The sequence below is a fragment of the Mercenaria mercenaria genome, chromosome 3 (assembly GCF_021730395.1).
Source record: "Mercenaria mercenaria strain notata chromosome 3, MADL_Memer_1, whole genome shotgun sequence".
Classification (NCBI taxonomy): domain Eukaryota; kingdom Metazoa; phylum Mollusca; class Bivalvia; order Venerida; family Veneridae; genus Mercenaria; species Mercenaria mercenaria.
The window spans coordinates 63478449-63489781 of record NC_069363.1 but is presented as its reverse complement, the minus strand read 5'-3'; the positions used below and the strand labels follow the sequence as shown (position 1 = coordinate 63489781).

Genomic DNA, 11333 nt, shown 5'->3' with positions numbered 1-11333 from the left:
TGTATTGGACCATGTCAACAATGCACACTGTTTCTCACAGCTAAATCTAAAAGATGTTTCTTCATAGAAAGTTTGAATTTATTAAATTTAGTTAATTTCTTCAGATCATCTGGAAGTGAATTCCAATCTTTTATTGCAGTAAAAATGAAAGATATATTTTCTTTCCCAAATGATTTAGGTAGAACAAAGTTGTACATATTGACCCTTGTAGAATAAGAGTGAACAGTTCTGACAGGTACAAAATTTTCTCTCATGTATGGAGAATATTATTTTCAACGTTTTGACAAAAAGTTGCAAAACTGCACTTTTTATGCTTTAAACCTGCTCAGTGATGTTAGAAATAACCATACTGATGCTCCAAAGGCATAACGCCCTTGTTTGTATTCATTTATTGACACAAAAATAATTTCTGAAAAGTCTCCCTTAACAAAAAAAATCCAAAAAAAATCCGACCTCCTAACCTTTTTAGCATGTTACTGGAAACAAAGATTTTTTTTGGCCTTATCGATTCTGTCATTCAAAAATACATTTACAACAAAAAGCGAGGACTTTATGCCCATCCAATATTGATCTAATTCTAATCAAAGTCATTTACTTTAGAAGTATATTACATATTACAAACTGAATCGGATTTCTAGCGCGTTCTAGCCCACTTAGTTCAATAGGGTCAGCTTCGAGTGGTAGGGTCGGGAGTTTAATCCGTGGCCGTTTTTTTCCATGATAATTGATAAAACACATTTTCTCGAAAGTCATTCTTCCTCCACCTCTTATTGATTAATACTTGCAGAATCCAGGAACACACTGGTTAGGTTTACTGCCCACATATAAGTAAAATACTGTTGAAAACGCCAAACAGACATATCTTTAACAGTTAAGTTAGTCATTTGACACCTATCTATTGCATAAAACAGTATTTAGGAATCATTTCTAAGTAGAGTCTAAACATTATGAGTAAATAAAGTATTTTATTGTTTTTAATACAAATTCATGTCAAAGTTAATGATAAAAGAGAAGAATATTTTATGAAATATTTCATTGCATTTAGGGGCGGTCACTTTGACAATTCACTAAAACAAGAAAATTATTACAAGTCCCTGTGACATTGTCTGTTGAGCTACTGGCTCAAAGATCAATAGAATACCTAGTGGTAAGAAATCAATGTGTGAAGTTTGGATGCCTTATGTATGATGCTTTCTTACTTAGCGTCCGACAATGAAACAATACATACGTACAGATAACAGTTAAGCCGGAAATCTGTGACCTTGAACTTTATACAACTATATCTAAAATCCATGTTAGAAGTCATTTTGTGGAGTCTGAAGGTCGTAAGTAAAACACGTTCTGACTTAAACGCAGGAAAGAAAAACAAATTAAAGTCGGAGGCGCCGTAAACTTGACCTTTACACAACAGACATCTATCAAGTATAATGAAGTAATTATAGGAAATTTACTATACAGTACCTGAAATCATATATTTCCTGACTCAGGGTCTGGAAACGAAATAATATAAGCTAAGTCATGGCTATGTGACTTTGGCCTTGTCATGTTGCTTTTGAACCTGGCGTCTAAACTTTCAAACTACCCCTCAGTTCTGACCTATAAATATGATGTAAAGTATCTGGATGTGTGACCCTTTAACTTGATATACACTACACAAGAAAAAATAAGAACACAACAAAAACATATACAAACTATTACAACAGAGTTTCTCAATTTAAGCTTTTGTTATTACAGATATTGGTTTCTCTTTTTTTCTAGGTTTTACTGCAAAATAACATGCAAATGAATCTACTGGCAAGTTTTACGTGTGGTTTTTCAATATTTAAACATGCTTATATAAACCAAGAAAACAGAAATCATCATTATTATATATGTACAGTTACATTTTGTGATCAAAAACTATAAAATATATACAAATAAAAATTTAGAGCGAGCAAATACCTATGATATAAAGCACGAAGCGTATTCAACAGAACAGACATAATTTTAAAAGAATATAACGAAGACTCATAAAGTCGCAGTAATCTCATTGAGTTTTGCATGAATCATTCGAAGTCTACTTTACTAACGGATAACTCTTATATTACTATCATTCTACTACATGCTTGAATAGTTTTTATATAGTTATATTTTCATAAAGAGTAAGTTATAAACAATAGAAATAATAGCCAATCATGAGTTTGGTTATAGTCGCTCTAATCCTTTGATGTTGATATAACAGCCGTCATGCTACTAGGTATGTAAATATTCTACTTTTATATCATTTCTTTGACATACTATCGATTTGAAATGTTTTCAAATCCTATGGTTTTGATTCCAGCAAACTGACCTGCTATGTCCTGTACTTGTAGTTGTCCAAACTTGCTTCTTACAGTTTTTGTGTTGCTACAGATAGTTTTCATTTTGACGCCACTTGTGCAACCATAGTGCATGGTTATTTTAATTGTATATGGCGAAGCATCCTTTGTCAATGTCAAAGGCTCTCTTAAGACAATTCTTCTGCACGTAACATCTGCAGCAGACTGCAACTGGAAATCTTGTTCAAAGATCAGCTCATCCTCATTCTCAGCATACAAAGCATCGTCTGCATCTTCTTTTTCTTCATATAATTCATCCAGTGCTCCTCCATTTTCAGCAGCGTCTTCATCGTTTAATTTAAGCGGTTTTTCACTCTTACCTCTGAAGAATAATTTGACTTTCTGACAGGTAACTTTGAAAGTTCCCGTAATAACAATGTCCGGTTTATCTGATAAATCTTCACCAAAAGCCTCCTTTAACACTTGCACTGCTTTTGGGTAACGTGTAACTTTTAATAGTCTGCCATGATGCTGAGAAAGGAAAAGGTCAGTACTAGGTTGATTGATCGGTATTGTTGAGCAGTTTTCATCTGTATAACTCAGTTTATTGTATTTCAAATACTTGCGAATTTCCGTTACAACAACATTTGTCAGTTTGACATCTCTTGACACAAAAATTTGAAACGTTGTATTTATATTGTCACTTATATTTGCTTCACCATCCTCATAGTTAATATTCATTGTCTCCTCTGTTGGCAGTCTTGCCACACACGAATTACTCTTCACTGACGCAGCAGAAATTTTGTTGATAAATTCAATAATGTCCTCATATTCCTCAACTGCAAAATAGCCTTTCTTGTGTGTACACTTCATTAAGGTCTCAAATGACATAGTTGGAAGTCTTACGTAAAAAAATGATCCTCCAAGAGTTTTCCTGATATTTCTTCCCGTCTTCTCTAGGTTGTTGGCTTTAAGTTTTCTTTCTGCCCATTCTTCAGCCTTGATAAATATGTCATCTTCTTTGGCATAAAATGTGTCCCCTTTCAAAATCCACAACAGATATTCTTCTGATAGTTCGAGGAAACCTTCATGACCCAGAATTTTGTCTGCATTTTTGTCAATAAAATTGCAACATGCATCACGGAGGGGTGTTACTTCATAACGCATCGCCAAGGTTAAAATTTCACTCGCATTCTCGAATGAAATAATACTAGTTAGGTAATCAGCACAGAACTGCACTAGGTTTGTCACTTGGTAATAGTGAGCCATTTCCAGTACTGATGGAGCATTATCCTCGGATAAGGTCACTGTGTCACTGTAGATATAGCTGCAAAACAATAAACACAGTTATGTTCAATTCTTTACTGTGAGTTTAATTATTCATTTTCAGGGCTTCGGATTTTTTGCTCCTCATGATCATTTGTTTTGTGTTAGACTAGTCAAAACTTAATTGTTTTCATGAAAAGAAGACGTCTGTCCGGCGATTTACTTGCATTGCAGAAAACAGCTTTGACTCTTACAATGAAAATGTGAAGCAACATATACACAATATATTTATTAATGTACAAAATAACTTGATTATTTGCAAAGCCCCAGTAATTCATTGAGAAAATCTATCGATAGCTTAACGATTTTCTTCTAAATGCTTCATCCTGTCTGTTAATTCATGTTAGTAAAGCCTTACTTATGAAACACTTTACCTTAGTAACAAATCCATTATTTCCGCCTGAACGTTATCAAGATCAATTTCATCTTTTCCACTGGCACATGGACCGAAAAACATCGCCTGAAACACTGGACTTCTTGCTGCTAGAACTATTTTATGCGCATGAATTCGTTCATTTTCATCATGATCATTGCAGTGGAATTTGACATCTGTCCAAAGCCTCTTGTTATAAAGCTCCGCCATGCAGTCACCAAGGTCCTTGTTGTGTTGCCAGGCAACAGGCATAGTTTGTTCCAACTGTTCGTGAACAGATCCCTCCATTTTGTGATAACTGACAATCTGTTGAACATAATTGGTAAATATAATCGACTCGATTTAAGAGACTAGAGCTATCACATAATGTGATTAATACCCTACCACCACCACTTAATGCACCTTTCTCAAAACATCAATAGTGGGAGTATATCCAAATGATTTACCAGATAGATTTAAATACATGTAAACTGGTGGAAGGTTATATAATTGTCACCTACCAAACTTCCGTGGAGTTTAGGCAATCCTTGTCTGGAAAAATACACGTCATAGGAAATAAAATGACAATATGAAGAAAACTGTAAAAATAATATGAAAAGGGGGAAATGAGGGAGAGTGTTTCTTGTTACAGAATCCGTATAAAAGAAGGGATGGGATTACCCAAATGGGCTTCAGAAATTAGCCTTGATAAAATAAGTAACACAAACCTTAAAACACTTTTAAAACTTGGTCTTACACACCCGGTATACTATGGAGATGTACTTATTAAAATTCGAAAAATTAAACATGCTTATTTTAATCAAATATTGGTAAACTGTGTAAAAAAATATCAAAATATGGTACAATGCGGAAATCGTTAAGCACAGTGCATGTTTGGTAACTGACACCTCTACAGTTAGTCGCTACGCTTTCCTATTTGATGGTGCAATGACTAATTAAGTGTAAGACTCCTTGTTGCTTTTCTCCTAAATCCTACAAAAATCGGACGGAGGGAGTCAAATTTTGTTTTGCAGCTTGCTTAGTCGCGCCCTTAAAAGTTAGGCTCTTGGTGCTCTGACTTCAGACAGGCTGTGGAGTACATTGGTGTAATTATACCTTAGACTGACCCTATCTGTATGTTTTACTTTGTATGATCTGGTATTTTGTCACTAATGTTAGAGCCTTTCTCAACGTGGAGTGATTTTATTTATATTGTCTTGTCAACTTGTTGAAAATCAGGTAAGTGCGAGGTTGGCATGCCCTAAACGCGTTTAAACCGCCACTTTCCTTTATATAGGTTACCCCCTTTCCTTTTACTATGAGTAAGTTATCGTGCCCAACACTGTCCGTCCTTAGGCGATGTTCCACTTTTGTATTTATATGTTGCTGAAATATATATATATAGTTGACCTAAAATATATATTTACAAATTATAAAAGGTTTAAAATTGATGAAACTGCATCAGGCTGTCAAGAATGTGCTAGAAGTTTACTAGATGAATATAAATTTTAGAAAATAAAGTTATCATTTTGAAATATTTAGAAACAGAAAATATACTAAATATCACTAATTGTATTATATCTTCTTATGCGACCTAGTATTATATTATAAACGTTGACCTATTTTCTAAAAATAAATAAAAATGTAGGTCAAGAAGATCGAAGTATTAGATTGCCCTAATTCATGATATGTTGTTTTACATTCGTAAGCACTGTTATATCTTTGCCTATTATACATTTCGGTGTTCAAGTGTATAAGCTATTAGTACAGGGGTCAGAAATATCTACCATTCATCCCCCTAGATATTTTTCATAGGTACCAATTGTTTAAAATGGTGCATAATTGTGTGAAAGTGCAAAGTCGAGTTACGGAACCTGTGCACTGCATGTCAGTTCATCACAGTGAACAAATGTGCGAAAATTCAATTCATTCCCTTTAGTGGGTACTAAGATACCAGCTTACATATAAAAACTTAACCAAAAATTGCTAAGTCGAAAAAGGGGCAACATTTTATAAAAAAAAATGAAGCAAAACAGACTTATGGACCTGTGCAATGTAAGTTAGTTTATCACAGTGAATATTTGTGTGAAGTTTCAATCCATTGCCACAAATGGTTACTGAGATACCAGCTTACATACAAAAACATAACCAAATCGGGACCCCGACGCAGACGCACGAGCGAGTCCAATAGCTCTATGTATTATTCGAATAGTCGAACTAAAAGTCACTTTTTAAATGAATTAAGATTGTCGATACTTTATACAGTTTGCTATCTACTTGAACAATTTTAATATTGTGATATTTTGGTGGCTTGTTCCTTTAAAAGCTTTGCTTCTATCAACTTTATCGCAATGCGTTATTTATTCAATTGATTCTGAAACAAAATGCAAACTGGAATACAAGTTCAAAATACATTTTGCGTAAGAACTGACTTACTTTTTTTTCAAAAGCACTCACGTTATCATTTTACAAAACACACCCTGCTTTCATCGAATAGCCACATTAATCATTACATTTAAGTTTACCTTATTCTGTTGTTAGTATTATTATTTATTTTCAATATCAATTCCTAACTGTTCAAGTATTTTTGCAGATATGAATAAAATTATGTACCCCTTACAATAAAACCGGAAGATTAAATTTACACATTTATACTACGTACCAAATATCTGAAAATGAATGTATTTCCGGGAAATCATTTTTGAAAATCCGTTTATATTTAATTTAATTGATATGACCTACATTAATTAAATGTACTGTATAAAAGCATGTTATTCCATACAAAGAATTATCAGGCTGATATTCTACGGCTTTTACTGTTTGCATAATACCATAGCATGAATTGTGTCTGATTAACACAACAAAACAAGCTAACATAAATGCTGGCTAAAACTATGGAAGGCCTGTGCGCCAATTGTCAACTGATAAAAGACAAATATTTATTGCTAAATGCCAATTACTTGATGCTAAATGCAAAATACTTAATGCCAAAAGTTACATGCTAAACGATATAACATGGGACCGACATTGTTTAGAAAAGAAGGTGTTTTGGTAGAGACAAAGTTATGTAACAAAGGCCAATGACTATCTAAAGGATACATTCATGCACTGATATATTTAACTCTTTATTTGAATTAATACTTAGCAATAAGCATTTGCCATTTATTGTTTCGCATTTCACATTTAACAGTTAGCACTTACTGTTTGACAATTACCATCTGACCGTCATTATTCTGCCAAAACATTTTGCACTAACTATTTGGCTTTTAGCATTTGGCAGTTAGCATGGCACACCAGCGTTCCATAAATAGGTAGGTCGCATATAGCATTGTGTATTTTGAATATAGCATTAAGTAATTGGCATTTAGCATTAAATGTTTAGTATTTAGCATTTAGCATGGCGCACCTGTCTTCCATAGATATCATGAAAAGGCCGGAGCGCAATGCCATACGTCATACACTTAATGCTGATTGCCAAATGATAAATCCTTATAGCAAATTATTTAGCTTCTGTAGACGCTTAAACTTAATAATGTAACTTAAACAACCCAGCATGCAGGACAAAGTAATGCCAATGAATATTTAACCGATGCATCTATCTACTGATATATTCAGCTCTTTACTTTTTTTAAAGTGGCAGATAACCATTTTGCATGAATTGTTATGCATTTCGCAAAAAGGAATTTTGAGGATCTCTGAATTGAAGTGGCGCGTCTCCTGGTTTGTGTCAAAGTATTTGAAATTTAAAAAGTATTTTTATTTGTTAGTATTTATATGCAAATAAGCAAACCCAAAGTGATCCAAAGAGTTTTATGCAGTATTTACAAAGTAAACGCTTGAGTTTTCTGTGAGAATACTAATTTTAAAAATTCGCTACTGCAGTAAAAATACAGTTTTATAAAAATGCAGTAGTAGATAACATCAACTTAATTTATTAAATTAAATTAAGATTTTAATAGCACTTTTGATATAGTGAAGTACATCTGTTGGTGACCTGTCTCTTTCAAAGCTTTACTTCAAACACGTGCAACTCGTGGATAACTTGTCTTTGTTTTATAAAGTTCTAAGCGTTATATTCTAATCTACATGTGCGTAAATAAGCATACTTAACCTAAAATATGCGTTAGTAACGTAATGTCAAAAATTGGAATAGAAGTCGCACCCATTTTCAATTTTACAAACTCCCGCTCTCTACATTCATCTTTTTATTTATTTTTATTTTTGAATTTATATTTTAATTTTCAATACCACTTCACAACTATTCAAGTTTTAAACACAATGCGTACAATAACTCAAAGTTTAATTTTAACCCATTTATACCACATGCATGTATTTTCGGAAAATCAATTTCGAAAAATACGTTCAACGGTTTATAAGTAGCAAAAGATTGTTGAAATATTGATATGACCTACTTCAATTTAATGTGCTCTATTGAAGAATGATAATTGTATACAAAGTACCGTGAATGCCTCGATGTTATCAGTCTGGTCTCATTTGTATGAGGTCTGAAATGTGCCACTCGCGACCACGCTAAGCGAAAACATGAGAATTAAGAAGTTTAAATGGCGGGGCGCGGAGCGGAAACTCGCCGATAAGCGTGACTTACTAATCAGCAGAAGGCGCAAGTGAGAAGTCGAGATTTCAACGCTCAAACCGCGAGGTCTCGTTGCGGAAACTCGATGTGAACAAAACCCTAATTAGTGTTTTCTCGCTCCGTTAACCCGCCATTATGTCTCTTAAATTTATCCTTTTTGCGCGGGATTACAGGTGGTACTTTGAATTAACAATATGTCTGTCTATTCTTTGGAAAATTGTCCTGGTAAGAAATTAAGAAAATCATCAGACCTACTAAATACACATGTATGTACTTGCATAGAGCACTGGGCTTAAAATACATTAAATACAATAGAGAGAAAACTGTACGAATAAATCCTATCTGGTTCCCCTTCTTGACAGACATCTGCAAAATATTGATTCGTCAAAGGCGAAAGCTAAGAGAGATAAAGAATTGTTCTAGGCTCCACAAATCTAAGGGGTAAGCCTCTTATTCTACGTCAAATAATCCGAAACATTAAAGAAATGTACATGTATTTCTATTTGATAGTAACTGTAAATAAAACGTGCTTGAAGAATTTTTATATTGTGATGTACATCTGAATACTTGTCACTTCAAAAACATTACTTCTCATGAATTTGAGTGTCTACGGTGTTCCGTTAGGGTCATTGTTTTTCCCCTTCACCATGTAGATTAAAAATCACACTACCGTACTTTTGTAATTTTGCTCGTCGCCCTACAAACATACAAGGCGAAACAACCATGGCCCTAGCGGAGCACCGTACATGTCTTTCTTTATTTTGTTCAAGCTATCCATCCTAAAACTAGTGCTAACTGTAGAAAACAAGTAAAGTCGATAAAGAACTACAATAAGCGTGTATTATTAGAGATCGCTACATTTAAAATTTAACACACCCACATTAATCAAACAGCTATGTAAATTATTTAATAGAGAAAGAAAAACATAAATTGAAATATTCACCTCTTTCCCTTGCTTTGAATATTTCTTTTTTCTGTCTTATCTATCCCAATACCACTTCACAACTTTTCAAGTATTTATATTGATTTATACACCCCGTACAATAAACCGAAAGTTTAAATCTACCCGTTTTTCTTGAACATACACATGTATTTGCCGAAAATCATTTTTGAAAAAAGTCCGTTTATATGTGTCAGGCCAATTTTAGCAAAATAATAAGACCTGCACCAATTATACGTGCTTTATAAAGGCATGTTAGCGTATTAGTCTAAACAAATAATCGCATATTATCAGTCTAGCTTATATTTTGCATAATACCATACTATTAATATGAATTTTGACTGGTTTTGTAACTGACGCTTTAAATACGTTGATCACAAAAAAAGGAAACAAACGAACAAGTAAATGCATGCGATGTTGCACACTGCAGACCTGGGGCGGTCTTCTGCGCATGTCCGGAAGTGATTATCAATCGGAGGGCACGGCAAAAATACGCAAATTATTGCATGTCCGCACGCATTTAGTGTATAATATGTATAATGTACTGACTAAACGTTAGGGTTAGGATCACCATGGTAACATAATATATACATTAAAGATACTTAACACTCAAATCGCTTGAATCCGGTCTGTAATTTATCACGGGCGTTATGGCAGGGGAAAGCATGCTGAATCGTTTTCAGATCGATTCTCAAATATTGATGATATTGTGGATGAAAAGAAAGCAATAATATTTTTATTTATGATTTAAGAGGAAAATATGAAAAATAAAACACCAAGATAAAAATAAGGAGAAGGACCTGGTATATAATAAAAAGGTCGACAAATGTCTGAGTGTTTGCCTTCTAGCCATAATGGAACATCTAAAGTATAACTTGTTTTAAGAGACCAGCCAAGGGATGGGCAAAACGTGATCTCTTAATTAACACAACTAGTTTCTTAATACAATATAATTTGTTCGTTTACAACATAAATTGGAACTGAAAAAGTGGGCTCTTAATGCAAGTGATCTTTTAGTAGACGTGGTCTCTCGATCAAGTTTGAATGTAGTTTCATAATGGCTCTCGGGTAATTATGGCACCTGGTTGTGCCATTATGGCAAGAAGACACAATCAAACCGTATATTAACTTATTTATATCTGTTTTTTATCAAACGATGAAATATTTACTTGGGTAGTAGTTATGGTACCCTATATAGAAATCACCCTTGCTGTCAGTCCCCTTGTCTGTGTTTCTGTATGTCTGTCCATGTTCGCACACGTTTTAGTCCGAACCATTATGTTGACATGTATATTCCAATTTTATTTGAAATTTTGCACACGTTTAAGGATAAATATAATGGGATGTCAAAAAGGTCATAGATACAAAATTTTCTTCCTTTTGTTACAACCGCTTTTCCATAGTAAAATTAACTGATAACTAACATCAGTATTTACTACAATATTGTATTATTTATCACGCCCTTCATAAACAGCTATATGAATTATTAAGTAGAGGAAGAAAAGCATAAATTCAAATATTTACCCCTTTGTCTAATTTGAATATTTCCTTTTTTTTCTGTCTTATCTTTTCCAATACCACTCCACAACTATTTAAATGTTCACAATTTATACACCTCGTACAATACCTCGAAGTTTAAATCAATTTATACTATGGACTAAATATCTTGATATATATACGTATATTTTCGGAAAATCTATTTTTAAAAAAAGTGCGCTTATAGTGTCAGGTCATATTAGAAAATTGATAAGTCCTACTAATTAAACACTCAAAATGCCTTTCTGTAAAATGCGGCCGCCGCATTTTCCTCTATGAATATAAAAC

At 33.5% G+C, this 11333-nt stretch overlaps 1 protein-coding gene across 1 annotated transcript; it reads right to left on the bottom strand.

Moving 5' to 3' along the window:
• Positions 1 to 437: 437 nt before the first annotated feature.
• LOC123546523 (BTB/POZ domain-containing protein 1-like) lies at positions 438 to 11125 on the bottom strand. The gene is made up of 3 exons (XM_053539951.1): positions 11034 to 11125; positions 3998 to 4302; positions 438 to 3624 (listed from the first exon to the last, which is right to left on the bottom strand). The coding sequence occupies exons 2-3, from the start codon at positions 4282 to 4284 to the stop codon at positions 2277 to 2279; spliced, it is 1635 nt and encodes a 544-aa protein (XP_053395926.1). The 5' UTR covers positions 4285 to 4302; positions 11034 to 11125; the 3' UTR covers positions 438 to 2276.
• Positions 11126 to 11333: the final 208 nt, after the last annotated feature.

Coding starts and splice junctions, on each gene's coding strand:
- LOC123546523 (XM_053539951.1), bottom strand. CDS start 4,284: ATGGAGGGATCTGTTCACGAACAGTTGGAACAAACTATGCCTGTTGCC. Junction 3,625..3,997: donor ATAATGGATTTGTTACTAAG/GTAAAGTGTTTC, acceptor ATTGTTTTGCAG/CTATATCTACAGTGACACAG.